Genomic DNA, 19,301 nt, shown 5'->3' with positions numbered 1-19,301 from the left:
CTGCATACACGGAGGCCCCTGATCATGTGACCCCTGACTCCTCTCCTCTTGTGACCTCATTACAGGTCCTGTGTGCACAGAGCAGCCATCCGGATGTTGTACAAAGAAAAGCTGCAGAGCAAGTTTCCCCACGTCTCTTAGCAATCAGTCGGTGAATGAATAATGGACCACAGTCAGTGCAGTGTGGGAAAAGTAAGATCCTGGCCGTGACAGCAGGGCAGACTCTTAAAATCGGGACTGCCCTGCTGGATCTGGGACGGTTGGGTGGTCTGGAACAGTAAGCACTCCATATAGGAGCTGAAGATTGAATGTAGGGACTATTATTGTAGATAGTGAGAGGGATTTCTGTGGGAGCACATTATGAATTAATGGGAAAAATGGTGAGAAAAGAGAAGCATGGGGGATATTATGGAGAGGGGCAGTGTGTGTAAGGGATATTATGGAGGGAGGCAGTGTAGGGGAATATTGTGGAGAGGGCAGTGTGAGGAGGAATTATGGAGAGTGCAGTGTAGGGGGATGTTATGGAAAGGGCAGTGGGGAAATTATTAATGAGAGGGGCAGTGTGGGGAGGGGGGATATTATGAAGAAGGCAGTGCATGTAGGATATTTGAAATGTGCATGCTCTCATACAGTTTCTTAAGTTAATAATGGCAGTTTATTAGTAAAATTCAAGTTCAAAACGGATGTTCCATGTAGGGTGCGATTTTTTTTTTCCTTTTGTTCATCTGTAGACTCAAATGGACAACTATCATGCTATACATGGTAGAGTATAATGCATGCTTTTTTCACATAGACACTAACTAGATCCATATGAGAAAATTTAATACGTGTGAGCTTAATGTCCAAGTTCAGAAATGGTAGATTTGAGGTGCAGATTCCACAACACATGTCTGCAGCAGTTTACAGTATATAACGTGGGTGGGGTTATTTTACGGCAGGAAAAAAAACTGTGTGGAAAAACCCAAATTAATTTTCAAAAAAATAAAAGTGAGCCTCCTGCTAATAAATTTGTCCTGGGGAAACTGAAGAAAAAAAAAACATTGGGTTTGGAGCACCAAAGGGAAATTTAGCACAGGGCCCAATGCAACCTAAAGCTAATGCTTTACTCTCATTAGATTTTTATGGCTTAGCCATGAGCCTCCTTGTTGTCTGCGATCCCTTGCACAATGCTTTATATTAAAGCACACTATCTTTATTCACCTTACCTGAAGTTCCTGTGACACCCATGCCTCTCTGTCCTCCTCCCAAAAAAGGTCCTCCAACTATGCATAATGACTTGCTGTCAGAAGTACCAATGTCTTGATTATGGAATGCTGCTACAGGATCTGGGTAATAGCGTTTATTGGATATGTTCTCCGCACTTACATCCCATGCTTTTTCTTCTTCCATTTTGTACTGTGCACAGCCCATTACCTGTAGAGATAGTAGCAATCTAAGGAGTTTTAGGTTCAGGCAGGTAAAAGTGTACAGATAATTATGAAAATGTACAGATAATTAATTGCACAATAGAAGAAATCAAACACTTTCATCATATTATGCAATCATAATAGGGCTTTATTTACAACTAGATGGTGGCCGATTCTAACGCATCGGGTATTCTAGAATATGTATGTAGTTTATTTATGAAGATTTCAGAATAATGCAATGAATACACAGGATTCGGCCGGCCGGGTACGACCAATTAGCGAAGCGTGGTTCAAATCCCGCACCAATTCGCGGACGGACTGCGTCTGTCGCTGATTGTTCGCAGCCAGCCGGACACGACCAATCAATTAAGTCAGGGCGAGCTCCAGGTTTTTGAGGGCCCCGGGCGAAAGAGTCTCACAGCCCACGTAGCATATAACACAGCCCACGTAGTATATAGCACAGCCATGTAGTATATAGCACAGCCACGTAGTATATAACACAGCCACATAGTATATAGCACAGCCACGTAGTATGTTGCACAGCCACGTAGTATATTGCACAGCCACGTAGTACATAGCACAGCCACGTAGTATATAGCACAGCCACGTAGTATATAGCACAACCCATGCAGTATATCACACAGCCCATGTAGTATATAGCACAGCCCACGTAGTATATAGCACAGTCCATGCAGTATATAACACAGCCCATGTAGTATATAGCATAGCCCACATAGTATATAGCACAGCCCACGTAGTATATAGCACAGCCCACGTAGTATATAACACAGCCCACGTAGTATATAGCAGCCAGGCAGTATATAACACAGCCCACGTAATATATAACAAGGTGATTCCCTATGTCTCTGGCGAAGACAGCAATCAACCTGGATCACCATAGACATGGCTGCCTCAAGGGAGTCAGGAGTCTCATACAAAGCCAAGGCATCTTTCACCCTTACAGTTAGCCCCTCACAGAACTGACTAAGGAGTGCAGTTTCATTCCACTTAGTGTCTGTTGGCCACCTCTGGAACTCAGAACAATATTCCTCCGCAGGCCGGTCTCCTTGATGAAGTTGCCGCAGTGTGGACTCAGCTAAGGAAACGCGATCTGGGTCATCGTAAATAAGGCCCAGTGCCTGAAAAATATCCCTCCATTGTCTAAAGCGACTGAGAGTCAGACGGGAGAGAAAATGCCTATGCTTGGTGGTCCCCCTGAAGGAGCGAGATGACTATTCCCACACATTGCTCCTCTATACCTGAGGAAACCGGATGTAACTTGAAGTACAATTTACAGGCATCTCTGAAAACAACAAACTTGTCACGCCCCCCAGAGAACATGTCAGGTAATACAACCTTGGGCACCACTATGGTTTGCCTCAGAGATGAGATTCGCACCTCAGATGTATTAGGGTGCTGCAAAACCACCATGCATAAATCCGCCAGCTCCAGGCTGAGCTGCTGCAACTGGATCAGAGAAAATGACTGCGCTCAGAGCTAATGTTAAGACACAACTGTCTTCCCTGTCTCTTCGCCCTGCTCCCCGGGATACTTGAGATGATGAAGATGCCGGGGCCTCTACCCTTGCCTTATCTCCTATGTTAGCTCTCCATCTTTTCTCTTCCCCCACCCAGGGAAGAGAGGATGCTACTGTGTATCATAGGACACCAACCCGACAAACCAGGCTACACAGACAAGGGATAACTGAAAACTCAAGGCATACAAAATATTCATTCACATGTAACAGAGGAGTGCACCGAGGTGTGAAGGTAAGGGAATAAGCAAAAACAGAGAAGGATAAGGAATTACCATGCATACAAACCAAGCAACAGTCATTAATAACACCTTCAATTCTCCTCATATGTACTCCTCTCCCACCGATAGCCATGAAGCAAATGCTAGCTCTGATGAGGATTAGTAACAGAGCTCAGATGATAAAGGGAAAAGGAGTGGCTAACAGAGCACAGTTGTGAGCACAGTGATCTACAACATGGCCGATTAACCAGTAGAAGTGCTTCTTCTCAGTGCCGGAGTAGGAGCAATCAGATGCTGTGGTCTTCTGGCTCCACACTGTCGTGGTAGCCCCATGACAAGCACGTTTCGATACTCCAGCATTCGCAGGTCCCTTTCCAAGGCAGGAAGCATCTGGTAAAATTTGGTCTTTTAATGTGTATCTCAGGCCTCTTTCACGGGTCCCTGTCTCTGGTATGTGTGGTGACAGTTTTCACACGTAGCGGTGTACACAAGTAAACCCATTATAATCTATGTGTCTGTGTACATGTGTGTGTTTTCACATGGACTGTGTGTCCGTGTGCAAAACTTGTAGACATGTCCGTTTTTTCCCTTCAGCATGTACCGCAATACGGACGGCACACGTGCACACGGATGAGCATCCGTGTGCTGTCCATGTGCGTTTTTGAAATCATTGTATCATTATTAGAGTTGAGCGACCTTGACCTTTTTAGAGTCGAGCCGGGTTTCGCGAAACCCGACTATCTCAAAAGTCGGGTCGAGTGAAATCGGCCGATTATGGCGAAAAGTCGGGATCGACCGAAACACGAAACCCAATGCAAGTCAATGGGGCAGCATAGTCGGCAGTGAGTGGGGGCCAGGAAAACACCTAGAGTGCCCATTTTAATGTCAAAACCATCCATTCTTCTTAATGAAGCTTGTCAAGCGTAATTTACCTTATAATAATTGGAAGGCATTTGAAATTGGGGGTCATTTGGCTAAAGTTGTGTGGGGTAGGGCTGGTTCAAGTAATTAGTGGGCCCAGGAAATCTGGACCACGTCACGGCAGTGGAGCAGGGAGAGGTAAGTATTTCAACTTTGCAAGTGCTGTGATCCTGAGCAAGCAGGGGGGGCCCACTTGTTGGCATTGGCACTGGCACAGGGCCCCTCAAAGTACAGCGGTGTGTTTGCACGGCGGGGGCGCCTCCCACCGGCAGCAACACTTTTGCGTACTATGAGAGGCCCTGTGCCAGTGACGTCGCCAACTAGTATTCCTCCCCCCACCTGATGAAGGAACCTGCACTTTCATCTGCACCTTCCTCTTTGTCCCCGTGTAAGGTGGTATGGTATGCGGGAAGAGCAACCTGACTTTCAGCAGGGTCACAATGTTGTTGTGTAGCATGCACGGGGAATGTTGCGTTATGGGTCAATGTACCAGCAGACTCATCTATCACTGGCTGGGCAATGGGCACGATGAAGTGGAAACACAGATATAGGCCCAAAGAATAAAGTGGGCTAAATGCAGTTCAAAATTGGTAACATAGGAATAACCAGGGGGCATTGCAGTGGAGGACAACTGGAATGAGAGGCTGACACAGAGAGTAGGGCCAAATCAGTAAGTAGTCGAAATGCAGTTCAAAATTGGCAACCGTAGTAAACAGGCGGCACAGCTTTGTTCAGTGGAGGAGAACAGCAAGGAGTGGCAGACACCGATAGTAGGCCCCAACCCAACTAGTAGGCCAAATGCAGTCTAACATTAACAACTACTTAACGAGAGCCTGAAAATGGAATTTCAGGACAGAAAAACCAGGAGAACAGCAAGGAGTGGCAGACACCGATAGTAGGCCCCAAACCAACTAGTACGCCAAATGCAGTTGTTCCATTTAACCACAATTTAATGAGAGCCTGAAGATAGAAGCTCAGGAAAGGCAACCTGGGGAACACCTTGGAGTGTAACACACCATCTCTCTCCACCCCATACCCATTTTGTAGGCCTAATGCAGTGTACTTTTCTACAACTACTAAACGAGAGTCGGAAGACCGAAGCAATGGCAAGGAAACCTGGGGAACACCTTAGAGTGTAACACACCATCTCTCTCCACCCCATACCCAATTTGTAGGCCTAATGCAGTGTAGTTTCCAAGAACTACTAAACGAGAGCCGGAAGATCGAAGCTCAGGAAAGGCAACCTGGGGAACACCTTGGAGTGTAACACACCCTCTCTCTACACCCCATACCCAATTTGAAGGCCTAATGCAGTGTAGTTTCCAAGAACTACTAAACGAGAGCCGGAAGATCGAAGCTCAGGAAAGGCAACCTGGGGAACACCTTGGAGTGTAACACACCCTCTCTCTACACCCCATACCCAATTTGAAGGCCTAATGCAGCGTAGTTTCCAACAACTACTAAACGAGAGCCGGAAGATCGAAGCTCAGGAAAGGCAACCTGGGGAACACCTTGGAGTGTAACAAACCCTCTCTCTACACCCCATACCCAATTTGTAGGCCTAATGCAGCGTAGTTTCCGACAACTACTAAACAAGAGCATGAAGATCGAAGCTCAGGAAAGGCAACCTGGGGAACACCTTGGAGTGTAACACACCCTCTCTCTACACCCCATACCCAATTTGAAGGCCTAATGCAGTGTAGTTTCCAAGAACTACTAAACGAGAGCCGGAAGATCGAAGCTCAGGAAAGGCAACCTGGGGAACACCTTGGAGTGGAACACACCATCTCTCTACACCCCATACCCAATTTGAAGGCCTAATGCAGCGTAGTTTCCAACAACTACTAAACGAGAGCCGGAAGATCGAAGCTCAGGAAAGGCAACCTGGGGAACACCTTGGAGTGTAACACAACGTCTCTCTACACCACGGAAGGGCTGATTCTTAGGAAGGAAGGCTGTTGGAAATAAGCATTGCGCGTCCGAGGGTGATTATATTCTTATTAGGTATATACTCACCCTCGGACGCGCCCTGCTTCTTTATTTGGAATGAATGTTTATTTGCAATGTGGTGTTGACTTTCTCTATTATTTTGGTAATTAATGATTTTATTATTTTCATTGTTTTGCATCTTCTCGGCAATAATATAAAGAAGACGCGACAGGACAACACTCGGTGGATGCCATATCTGTGTTTTCAATTTAAAAAACCTTTCAGTTAAATACTTGCAGGATAAAGTAATTGTAGCTGGTGGCCATTTTTAGTACTGTACCAGATTTTAGTTGTGTGTTTGTTTTTAATGTTAAAATGTCTGCATTTGATATCTCACCAGTATTTTCTTATTTATAAGCAAAATACTTTTTATTTTATTTTATGATGTTGGTTCAAGGGGTACACGGGCAGCAGTAGACAGGTCAGTGGAGGCCTAGTGGAAGGAGGGACCGCAGACAGGCTTCGAAGCCCTAACATAATAAATTGGGCTGCCTGTAGGCAGTTTAAAATTGGTTCCAGGGGAACACGGGCAGCAGTAGACAGGTCAGTGGAGGCCTAGTGGAAGGAGGGACCGCAGACAGGCTTCGAAGCCCTAACATAATAAATTGGGCTGCCTGTAGGCAATTTAAAATTGGTTCCAGGGGAACACGGGGAGCAATAGACAGGTAAGTGGAGGCCTAGTGGAAGGAGGGACCGCAGACAGGCTTCGAAGGCCTAACATAATAAAATGGGCTGGCTGTAGGCAATTTAAAATTGGTTCCAGGGGAACACGGGCAGCAGTAGACAGGTCAGTGGAGGCCTAGTGGAAGGAGGGACCGCAGACAGGCTTCGAAGGCCTAACATAATAAAATGGGCTGGCTGTAGGCAATTTAAAATTGGTTCCAGGGGAACACGGGCAGCAGTAGACAGGTAAGTGGAGGCCTAGTGGAAGGAGGGACCGCATACAGGCTTCGAAGGCCTAACATAATAAATTGGGCTGCCTGTAGGCAATTTAAAATTGGTTCCAGGGGAACACGGGCAGCAGTAGACAGGTAAGTGGAGGCCTAGTGGAAGGAGGGACCGCAGACAGGCTTCGAAGGCCTAACGTAATAAAATGGGCTGGCTGTAGGCAATTTACAATTGGTTCCATGGGAGCACGGGCAGCAGTAGACAGGTCAGTGGAGGCCTAGTGGAAGGAGTGACGGCAGACAGGCATCAAAGGCCTAACATCATAACATTGGGCTGTTGGCAATTTAAAATTGGTTCCAGGGGTACACGGGCAACAGTGGTCTGGTCAGTGGAAGTCTAGTGGAAGGAGTGACGGCAGACAGGCATCAAAGGCCTAACATAATAACATTTGGCTGTTGGCAATTTAAAATTGGTTCCAGGGGTACACGGGCAACAGTGGTCTGGTCAGTGGAAGTCTAGTGGAAGGAGTGACGGCAGACAGGCTAAGAAGGCCTAACATAACAAAATTGGGCTGGCTGTAGGCAAGTTTAAATTGGTTCCAGGGGAACACGGCCAGCAGTGGCCTGGTCAGTGTAGTAGTTGTAGAAAGAACGGACCGCAGACAGGCTTCGAAGGCCTAACATAACAAAAATGTCAAAACAATGGTATTGTCAGTGCCAGGCATTGAAGGATGTCAGCGCATAGACTAAACATTGGTGAAGCTGTGAGAGATAATTTTGCTAGTGGTAGAGCACTGTTTGAGCTGGGGGGGGAACTGTCTTGTGGCCGGCGGTACAGGCCCAGGGCCCCTCATATTACAATGGTGTGTCTGACGTTGGGTGCGCACCACCACCGCCAGAGACACTTTATTGTACTATGAGGGACCCAGTGGCAGTGCCGTCGACCAAAAGCGGGCACACCCACCTCTTCAGACAAACAGCACTCTCACGGGTGCTGGCGCAAAGTGGCGATACCACGGCCCCGTGTGGGGAGTTTGGCCATTTTGTTAGGAGTAAACATGTCGTATGCTGGACAATCAGGTGCAGAAAATTACGAGATTGGAAAACTCATTCAGAAGAGTCCACAGGCAAGACCTTTTCATAGGAAAGTTAGGTGTCAGCCGGGCAAGGTGGGGGCAAAAGATTTCAAAATCCAGTTGTGGTTCATTTTAATGAAGGTTAGATCATCTACATGTTGGGTAGCCAGACGAGTCCTTTTTTCAGTTAGTATTGAACCTGCAGCACTGAATACTCTTTCTGATAGGACACTAGCTGCCGGGCAAGCAAGCTCCTGCAATGCATATTCTGCCAATTCTGGCCAGGTGTCTAATTTGGATGCCCAGTAATCAAATGGGAATGACGGTTGAGGGAGAACGTCGATAAGAGATGAAAAATAGTTTGTAACCATACTGGACAAATGTTGTCTCCTGTCACTTTGAATTGATGCTGCAGTACCTGTCCTGTCTGCGGTCATAGCAAAATCACTCCACAACCTGGTCAGAAAACCCCTCTGGCCAACGCCACTTCTGATTTCTGCCCCTCTAACACCTCTGGTCTGCTGGTCCCTGGAGCTCGTGTGAGAACGATCACGGGCGCTGTGTGCAGGGAATGCCAGAAGCAAACGGTCAACAAGAGTTGATTGTTTTGTTGCTAATATTAGTTCCAAGTTCTCATGTGGCATAATATTTTGCAATTTGCCTTTATAGCGAGGATCAAGGAGGCAGGCCAACCAGTAATCGTCATCGTTCATCATTTTTGTAATGCGTGTGTCCCTTTTGAGGATACGCAAGGCATAATCCGCCATGTGGGCCAAAGTTCCAGTTGTCAAATCTGCGGTTGTGCTTGGTTGAGGGGCAGTTGCAGGCAAATCTACGTCACTTGTGTCCCTCAAAAAACCAGAACCCGCCCTTGCCACGCCACCAATTTCCAATGACCCCGGGAAAGCTTCCTCATTAAAAATATACTCATCCCCATCATCCTCCTCATCCTCCACCTCCTCTTCGCCCGCTACCTCGTCCTGTACACTGCCCTGACCAGACAATGGCTGACTGTCATCAAGGCTTTCCTCTTCCTCTGGTGCAGACGCCTGATCCTTTATGTGCGTCAAACTTTGCATCAGCAGACACATTAGGGGGATGCTCATGCTTATTATGGCATTGTCTGCACTAACCAGCCGTGTGCATTCCTCAAAACACTGAAGGACTTGACACATGTCTTGAATCTTCGACCACTGCACACCTGACAACTCCATGTCTGCCATCCTACTGCCTGCCCGTGTATGTGTATCCTCCCACAAAAACATAACAGCCCGCCTCTGTTCGCACAGTCTCTGAAGCATGTGCAGTGTTGAGTTCCACCTTGTAACAACGTCTATGATTAGGCGATGCTGGGGAAGGTTCAAAGAACGCTGATAGGTCTGCATACGGCTGGAGTGTACAGGCGAACGGCGGATATGTGCGCAAAGTCCACGCACTTTGAGGAGCAGGTCGGATAACCCCGGATAACTTTTCAGGAAGCACTGCACCACCAGGTTTAAGGTGTGAGCCAGGCAAGGAATGTGTTTCAGTTGGGAAAGGGAGATGGCAGCCATGAAATTCCTTCCGTTATCACTCACTACCTTGCCTGCCTCAAGATCTACAGTGCCCAGCCACGACTGCGTTTCTTGCTGCAAGAACTCGGACAGAACTTCCGCGGTGTGTCTGTTGTCGCCCAAACATTTCATAGCCAATACAGCCTGCTGACGTTTGCCAGTAGCTGCCCCATAATGGGAGACCTGGTGTGCAACAGTGGCAGCTGCGGATGGAGTGGTTGTGCGACTGCGGTCTGTGGACGAGCTCTGGCTTCTGCAGGAGGACGAGGAGGAGGAGGAGGAGGAGGGGGTGCGAACGGCTACAGCCAACTGTTTCCTAGACCGTGGGCTAGGCAGAACTGTCCCAAACTTGCTGTCCCCTGTGGACCCTGAATCCACCACATTTACCCAGTGTGCCGTGATGGACACGTAACGTCCCTGGCCATGCCTACTGGTCCATGCATCTGTTGTCAGGTGCACCTTTGTGCTCACAGATTGCCTGAGTGCATGGACGATGCGCTCTTTAACATGCTGGTGGAGGGCTGGGATGGCTTTTCTGGAAAAAAAGTGTCGACTGGGTAGCTCGTAGCGTGGTACAGCGTAGTCCATCAGGTCTTTGAAAGCTTCGCTTTCAACTAACCGGTAGGGCATCATCTCTAACGAGATTAGTCTAGCTATGTGGGCGTTCAAACCCTGTGTACGCGGATGCGAGGCTAAGTACTTCCTTTTTCTAACCATAGTCTCATGTAGGGTGAGCTGGACTGGAGAGCTGGAGATCGTGGAACTAGCGGGGGTGCCGGTGGACATGGCAGACTGAGAGACGGTGGGAGATGGTATTGTTGCCGCCGGTGCCCTAGATGCAGTGTTTCCTACTACGAAACTGGAGATTCCCTGACCCTGACTGCTTTGGCCTGGCAAAGAAACCTGCACAGATACTGCAGGTGGTGCAGAAAATGGTGGCCCTACACTGCCGGAAGGGATGTTGCGTTGATGAGTAGCTTCATTGGCCGAGGGTGCTACAACCTTAAGGGACGTTTGGTAGTTAGTCCAAGCTTGCAAATGCATGGTGGTTAAATGTCTATGCATGCAACTTGTAATGAGACTTTTCAGATTCTGCCCTCTGCTTAAGGTAGTTGAACATTTTTGACAGATTACTTTGTGCTGATCAATTGGATGTTGTTTAAAAAAATGCCAGACTGCACTCTTTCTAGCATCGGATACCTTTTCAGGCATTGCAGACTGAGCTTTAACCGGATGGCCACGCTGTCCTCCAACAGGTTTTGACTTTGCCACGCGTTTTGGCCAAGATACGGGCCCGGCAGATGGAACCTGTTGCGATGTTGATGCCTGCTGCGGCCCCTCCTCCTCCGCTTCAGAACTGCTGCCGCCTGCACCCTGTTCCCCCAATGGCTGCCAATCGGTGTCAAGAACTGGGTCATCTATTACCTCTTCTTGTAGCTCGTGTGCAACTTCGTCTGTGTCACCGTGTCGGTCGGTGGTATAGCGTTCGTGATGGGGCAACATAGTCTCATCAGGGTCTGATTCTTGATCAGCACCCTGCGAGGGCAATGTTGTGGTCTGAGTCAAAGGACCAGCATAGTAGTCTGGCTGTGGCTGTGCATCAGTGCACTCCATGTCAGATTCAACTTGTAATGGGCATGGACTGTTAACTGCTTCACTTTCTAAGCCAGGGACGGTATGTGTAAAGAGCTCCATGGAGTAACCCGTTGTGTCGCCTGCTGCATTCTTCTCTGTTGTTGTTTTTGCTGAAGAGGACAAGGAAGCGACTTGTCCCTGACCGTGAACATCCACTAACGACGCGCTGCTTTTACTTTTACCAGTTTCACGAGAGGAGGCAAAAGAGCTAGAGGCTGAGTCAGCAAGATAAGCCAAAACTTGCTCTTGATGCTCCGGCTTTAAAAGCGGTTTTCCTACTCCCAGAAAAGGGAGGGTTCGAGGCCTTGTGTAGCCAGACGACGAACCTGGCTCCACAGCTCCAGACTTAGGTGCAATATTTTTTTTCCCACGACCACCTGATGCTCCACCACTACCACTACCCTCATTACCAGCTGACAATGAACGCCCCCGGCCACGACCTCTTCCACCAGACTTCCTCATTGTTTTAAAAACGTTACCAAACTAACGGTATTTGTTGCTGTCACACAACTTACACGGTGAGCTATAACTTCAGTGTGATTTAGCTACCCCTTTACAGGTGGGTGAGACCACAACGAAAATCAGCCACAATGTTACACACTCTGTTGTTGTTGGCAACAAATGAGATGGCACACACGCAGGACTGTCACTGAAGCGCAAATGTAAATATTTATCTCCCACTGATTTGTGTTTGTTTTTTTTAAAAGGGAGACTTCAGAAAAAAAAAAATTTAAAAAAAATTATTTTTTACAGAAGAATTTATAAAACAAATAAAATGAAATGATTGTTTCAGGGAGAATTTAGGAAAAAAAAAAAAAAAAAAGGCTTTGTAGGGCCCACTGAGTGAGAGAGGACGCACACAGGAGTCAGGAGTGGCACACAAGCCCAGAGGCCAATATTAATCTCCCACCGATTGATTTAGTTATTTTTTTTGGTAGATTTTGGAACCCAAATCAAGCAAAAAAATTAATAGGCTTTCTATGGCCCACAATTGGGGAGAGAGAGAGAGATGGCACACCCAGGAGTCAAGACTGGCACACAAGCAAAAGGGGCAATATGAATCTCCCACAGATTTTTTTTTTTTTTTCAGGGAGACTTGAGAGAAAAAAAAATACAAAAAAAATGATTTTTTTCAGGAATAATTTAGAAACCAAAGAAAATAAAATGATTGTTTCAGGGAGAATTTAGAAAACAAATAAAACAAAAAATAGGCTTTCTAGGGCCCACTGAGTGACAGATGACGCACACAGGAGTCAGGAGTGGCACACAAGCCCAGAGGCCAATATTAATCTCCCACTGATTGATTTAGTGATTTTTTTTGGTAGATTTTGGAACCCAAATCAAGCAAAAAAATTAATAGGCTTTCTATGGCCCACAATTGGGGAGAGAGAGAGATGGCACACCCAGGAGTCAAGACTGGCACACAAGCAGAAGGGGCAATATGAATCTCCCACAGATTTTTTTTTTTTTTTTTTTCAGGGAGATTTGAGAGAAAAAAAATACAAAAAAAATGATTTTTTTCAGGAATAATTTAGAAACCAAAGAAAATAAAATGATTGTTTCAGGGAGAATTTAGAAAACAAATAAAACAAAAAATAGGCTTTCTAGGGCCCACTGAGTGACAGATGACGCACACAGGAGTCAGGAGTGGCACACAAGCCCAGAGGCCAATATTAATCTCCCACTGATTGATTTAGTTATTTTTTTTGGTAGATTTTGGAACCCAAATCAAGCAAAAAAATTAATAGGCTTTCTATGGCCCACAATTGGGGAGAGAGAGAGAGATGGCACACCCAGGAGTCAAGACTGGCACACAAGCAGAAGGGGCAATATGAATCTCCCACAGATTTTTTTTTTTTTTTTTTTCAGGGAGACTTTAGAGAAAAAAAAATACAAAAAAAATGATTTTTTTCAGGAATAATTTAGAAACCAAAGAAAATAAAATGATTTTTTCAGGGAGAATTTAGAAAACAAATAAAACAAAAAATAGGCTTTCTAGGGCCCACTGAGTGACAGATGACGCTCACAGGAGTCAGGAGTGGCACACAAGCCCAGAGGCCAATATTAATCTCCCACTGATTGATTTAGTGATTTTTTTTGGTAGATTTTGGAACCCAAATCAAGCAAAAAAATTAATAGGCTTTCTATGGCCCACTATTTGTGAGAGAGATGGCACGCTCAGGACTGGCACACAAGCCCAGAGGCCAATATTAATCTCCCATTTTTTTTTTTCCAGGGAAAATTTATAAACCCAATAAAAAAAATAATAATAAATAGGCTTTCTATGGCCCACTATCTGAGAGAGAGAGATGGCACGCTTAGGACTGGCACACAAGCCCAAAGGCCAATATTAATCTCCCACTGATTGATTGATTGATTTTTTCAGGTAGAATTATGAACCCAAATCAACCAAAAAAATAAATAGGCTTTCTATGGCCCACTATTTGTGAGAGAGATGGCACGCTCAGGACTGGCACACAAGCCCAGAGGCCAATATTAATCTCCCACTTTTTTTTTTTTCCAGGGAAAATTTATAAACCCAATAAAATAATAAAAAAATAGGCTTTCTATGGCCCACTATCTGAGAGAGAGAGATGGCACGCTTAGGACTGGCACACAAGCCCAAAGGCCAATATTAATCTCCCACTGATTGATTTAATGATTTTTTCAGGTAGAATTTAGAACCCAAATCAAGCAAAAAAATTAATAGGCTTTCTATGGCCCACTGAGTGAGAGATGGCACACACAGGAGTAAGGAGTGGCACACAAGCCCTGAGGCCAATATTTTTCTCCCACTGATTGATTGATTGATTTTTTCAGGTAGAATTATGAACCCAAATCAACCAAAAAAATAAATAGGCTTTCTATGGCCCACTATTTGTGAGAGAGATGGCACGCTCAGGACTGGCACACAAGCCCAGAGGCCAATATTAATCTCCCATTTTTTTTTTCCAGGGAAAATTTATAAACCCAATAAAAAAAATAATAATAAATAGGCTTTCTATGGCCCACTATCTGAGAGAGAGAGATGGCACGCTTAGGACTGGCACACAAGCCCAAAGGCCAATATTAATCTCCCACTGATTGATTGATTGATTTTTTCAGGTAGAATTATGAACCCAAATCAACCAAAAAAATAAATAGGCTTTCTATGGCCCACTATTTGTGAGAGAGATGGCACGCTCAGGACTGGCACACAAGCCCAGAGGCCAATATTAATCTCCCACTTTTTTTTTTTTTCCAGGGAAAATTTATAAACCCAATAAAATAATAAAAAAAATAGGCTTTCTATGGCCCACTATCTGAGAGAGAGAGAGATGGCACGCTTAGGACTGGCACACAAGCCCAAAGGCCAATATTAATCTCCCACTGATTGATTTATTGATTTTTTCAGGTAGAATTTAGAACCCAAATCAAGCAAAAAAATTAATAGGCTTTCTATGGCCCACTGAGTGAGAGATGGCACACACAGGAGTAAGGAGTGGCACACAAGCCCTGAGGCCAATATTTTTCTCCCACTGATTGATGTTGTGATTTTTTCTGGTAGATTTTGGAACCCAAATCAAGCAAAAAAATAAATAGGCTTTCTATGGCCCACTGAGTGAGAGATGACACAGACAGAGATGGCACTCTAGCAGAAATGTCAATCTTAATCTCCCACAAAAAAAAAAAAAAAAAAAAAAAGGAACTGTCCTTCAATTACTATCTCCCTGCAGTAATCTCAGCCAGGTATGGCAGGCAGCAATAAGGAGTGGACTGATGCACAAATTAAATAAAAAGTGTGGACAAACAAACAAGATAGCTGTGCAGAAAGGAAGGAACAAGAGGATTTGTGCTTTGAAAAAAGCAGTTGGTTTGCACAGCGGCGTACACATAGCAATGCACCTATCAGGGAGCCTTCTAGGGCAGCCCAATGAGCTACAGCGCTGAGGAAAAAAAAAAAAAAAGGAGCTTCCACTGTCCCTGCACACCGAAGGTGGTGTTGGGCAGTGGAAATCGCTACAGCACAAGCGGTTTTGTGGTTAATGGACCCTGCCTAACGCTATCCCTGCTTCTGACGAAGCGGCAGCAACCTCTCCCTAAGCTCAGATCAGCAGCAGTAACATGGCGGTCGGCGGGAACTCCCCTTTATAGCCCCTGTGACGCCGCAGACAGCAAGCCAATCACTGCAATGCCCTTCTCTAAGATGGTGGGGACCAGGACCTATGTCATCACGCTGCCCACACTCTGCGTTTACCTTCATTGGCTGAGAAATGGCGCTTTTCGCGTCATTGAAACGCGACTTTGGCGCGAAAGTCGCGTACCGCATGGCCGACCACGCACAGGGGTCGGATCGGGTTTCATGAAACTCGACTTCGCCAAAAGTCGGCGACTTTTGAAAATGTTCGACCCGTTTCGCTCAACCCTAATCATTATTATATATTATATTATATATATTATAGACAGCTGTCCTGAATTTGAGAGGAAAAAAAAACTCTGTCTTGGCCTTTTCTTTGGTGAGGTCAATTTGTTGTGTGTGGAGGCACATGTGTGTAGTTCTCCTGCATTTTCATGACATCATGGCACCTCGTATTGATACTGAGCGCCTAATATCTCTTGTGGAACAACACCCAGAACTTAGGGACGCTTGTGTGGTGGGATACCAGGACCTGCTGAATATAGAGCATGGATGGCGTGCAGTAGCAGAAGCATTGTTTGCACAAAGTGGTTGGTCAACATGTTCCCTATCCAAGCAAGGGAAGTATGGTGACTGCACCCATGGATGTTCCTATGTCATAATGGAGCGCCCCCAAACACAGGGCCACGTGTTTCGGTACCTGGCCTCTCTGGTTCGGTGCTGAGGCTGTCACGGGGGCTAGACCCGGTCCGCGACCCTGCTAAGGGGCGTCCAATAAAGGTGATGGTACAGTCTGTCAGGGATTCGTGACGCCACCTGAGGTGTTCGGTCAGGGTGACCGACGCTGCTATGGGGTCCACTGGGGTGATGGAATGGCAGCTGGATGGTATACCTTCCCACAGGTGAAGTATGTCCCCAGGGCTTCCCAGTAAGGTGGATGGTGATGGTGTGAGGTGCAGTCAATAATGAGGACACAAGGTTGCAGTCTCTTTACCTCTTTACTGAAGGCTTCAGGATCCTCAATCTAGAGTATGTTTAACAGGGCTCTCAGAGACCGGCCGGTCCGATGGGCACATCCAGAGTTTCCTTCGCAGATGGAAATCGTTGCCTACCACTAGCGCCTGTGTGTTGTAGTCCTACCCTGCTGAGCATTCGGAATAGTCCTCACAACTGCTGTTCTCGTCCGTTTGTTCTCTACAGCTCTCTCGTTCTTTGGTTCCAGATGTTACTAGTTTCTAATGTCCCCCAGGTATGTTATGGCTAGGACGCCACCCGTATGACGGGAAGGCTTGGCGGTCTTCCGGGACCCTAGAGACGCCCCTCTCCCAATGTTGCCCCCTATGTCTTCGTAGGTGTAGTAAGGTAGACAGCCAACCTATGATTAACTGTCCAGCGGAGTTTGAAGTAAGACTTGAAGTCAGTTACTCCTACGGTGTTCCGGCCACCGACTACCCGCCTCAGTAAGATGTTGCCTCTCTCTCTCTTGGCACGACTCTTACTGGCTCTCCTTTGTGCTTGATCTCGTTTACACGGTTCCACAATATCCTTCCCTTCGTGTCTCTTTCTTAGGATACCGCCGCAGGGTGTGCAGGCGTGGTTCCGTTACGTTCTGTTCTGTTCGCTAGGCACCTGCCAGGTTCCCACGCCTGACAGGGACCCCCCCTGTGCCTTCTCCCTGCAACACCCCCTGCCACGGGATGTTGCCTGAATCCAACCCAGTCAGCTTCTGACTAACATCCTCCCCAGCCCCTAGTTTTACCAGTGTGAGGAGTGGCCCAATAAATAAAGCCTTTTTCTCCCCCTAGTGGCCGGAGTGTGAAGTGTAATGTGTTCTGGTGATACCTGGTCAGGAGAACTCCTTAGTGCCATCAGACGTACCGCTACTCCCCTTAGCGGCAGAGTGCCATACTGCAACGACCAGGTCTCTGGGGTGCTGCACTCCCCCCCGGTTAAATCCAGTACTCCTGGACTGGGAAGAAGAACAACAATACAAAACAGCAAAAGACATACAAAATTTTTGAAATGCTTAGAACAAGTAAATAGAAAAGGTGCTTCCCTTTATGGGAGGTAAGGACACTTAAACGTTACAAACAAGAAAACAGGATTAAATACTTTTAAATAACACTTTGACTATATATAACTCTCAGTACCCAGCCGGGTATTCTACTAAGTGCAAACTTTGAACAATAAGTTAACTTTCCTTTAAGGGCGTATACGCTGAACCCACTAAAGGCCTACCATAAAATGCTATATAAATAACTCAACTTTCTTTCCGTTCCAACTTCACCAATGCAGGACCGCCTAGCTCCTTGGCTGGGCCTACTGCCATTGTGCCGACCATCTTTCTACATCTCTCAGGAGGACTCTCTCTCTAACCCCTACGGGTTCACTTCAAACTTTCCTGTCCTCAATCTTTATTAACATTATCAAACTTTCTAAATTTTAACATTATTAACGTTTCAACTTTTATTAAAGCCATCATGTAAACATTCCCTTTAAGAGGGACCCAAGTCTCTAGTGCAGATTCTCTCTCTGTCTGCCAGTCCACCGAAAGCAAGACCTTCTGCGTCATATCTGGAAGCATCATCTTCGCAAAGTCTTCTCTCGCTTGTAAAACCAGTAGGGAGCACCTTTAAGAAGGTGCAAACTATATACAAAAACAGTTTTGAATCATTCACCGTCCATGATCCGGCAGTCTTTTAAACAGTGATAACTTGTGCAAACGTAGAAAAGAAATAGAAAACATTAGGGATCCCGGGTAAACAAAGGGATCCCTAGGAGTTAACCCTGGTCGGGTTTAAAGTAGCAGCAACAGTAGGAAACAGTTAACTATATACATTTCGGGTCTCCGAGGTTTATTTCTATAATAGGTTGCAAGGCATCCATCGGTAATGAACACTTCCCGGCCGTGGAAGCCCTGGTTCCATGTTCTCGCCGGATGCGGTGTCAGTGTCGTGGGTTTGTCTCTCAGGTGCGACCAGGTCACCCGGTGTCTGATCCAAATGTCAGCTTTGGTTGCAAGTTCAGTAGCGGCGATAATGCACACTGTGGTGATAGGGGTGGAGTTCGTCAAATCAGGGTTAGTCGTAGTCGGGGCAGCAGGTGACGCCATTACCGGCTTGCATCGGTAGACATTTCGAGAGCACCACCCTTGCGCACTCCGATGGCGGGTGTACGTCACCTGGTCCCCTCTATGTAGCAGCTGTCCATCACCTCGATCGCGGCGCGGTTCCTTCACATTGTAGCTAGTAAAGAAGATTTCCGTCGGTAGCCCCGGTTCCTGTATATAGCCCTAACCCCGCTTTGGGTGAAAGGCCAGTACAGTTCCCCGCTTTACCGGACTCCCTTTACTGCGTTCCGTCTTTGGTTCTTGTACTTTCGGTGGGTCACTTTGTTCTGTCTCTTTTCGGTCTTTCCAGTGTAAAATTAGACATTGTTTATATTGTTCCCAAGTGAGCGCAGCGATGCTGAGGCCCTCCTGTCTGGTCCCGTCTGGCTCTACCTTCGGGTTATCCCATTGGAAGATCACCCCCTCGGAGCTTACGCACAGTGGTGTCCCCATAGTTGTCGGTAGCGGAGGCACCAGCTTCTCCATGGTGCTGGGGGCTATAACCACCAGTTCAGGGGCAGGGAATCGGTCACTGTCAGGACGGGGAGCAGTCGCGGGAGCCGGATCGGTCAGGAGGGCAGGGGTGTTTTCCATACCTCCGTCTGATGTGGTTCCACCGATGCCGATCGGTTCCGTTGATAAGGACACTGGAGTCGGCTGCGGCTCGAACTGCGGTTCTCCCGACGCGGCTCTCGGTGGCGGCTCTGATCTCCATTGCTTCACATCGGCTGGCCCCACGCTCGAGATAGGCCGACCCGGGTCCCCCGCCCACAGCTCCAAGCCCGAGTCCTCCAGCCGCGGCAAACTCGAGCCCAGATCCTCCTCCAGCTGACGGGCACAGGCCAGAATCACT

At 46.9% G+C, this 19,301-nt stretch overlaps 1 protein-coding gene across 2 annotated transcripts in view; it reads right to left on the bottom strand.

The window, feature by feature from the left end:
* Nucleotides 1-19,301, bottom strand: part of FGR (FGR proto-oncogene, Src family tyrosine kinase) — a 469,300-nt gene that overhangs the window by 343,425 nt on the left and 106,574 nt on the right. For both annotated transcript variants that reach the window (XM_069756720.1, XM_069756721.1), the window contains exon 2: nt 1,206-1,413. In XM_069756720.1, the coding sequence (XP_069612821.1) occupies nt 1,206-1,410 (205 nt within the window). In that variant the 5' untranslated portion in view covers nt 1,411-1,413. The remainder of the gene's footprint in view (nt 1-1,205; nt 1,414-19,301) is intronic.

This window comes from Ranitomeya imitator, chromosome 3, assembly GCF_032444005.1.
Source record: "Ranitomeya imitator isolate aRanImi1 chromosome 3, aRanImi1.pri, whole genome shotgun sequence".
NCBI classification, from domain to species: domain Eukaryota; kingdom Metazoa; phylum Chordata; class Amphibia; order Anura; family Dendrobatidae; genus Ranitomeya; species Ranitomeya imitator.
Note: the sequence above shows the minus strand (reverse complement) of the source record. Positions and strands in the feature narration are given on the sequence as shown.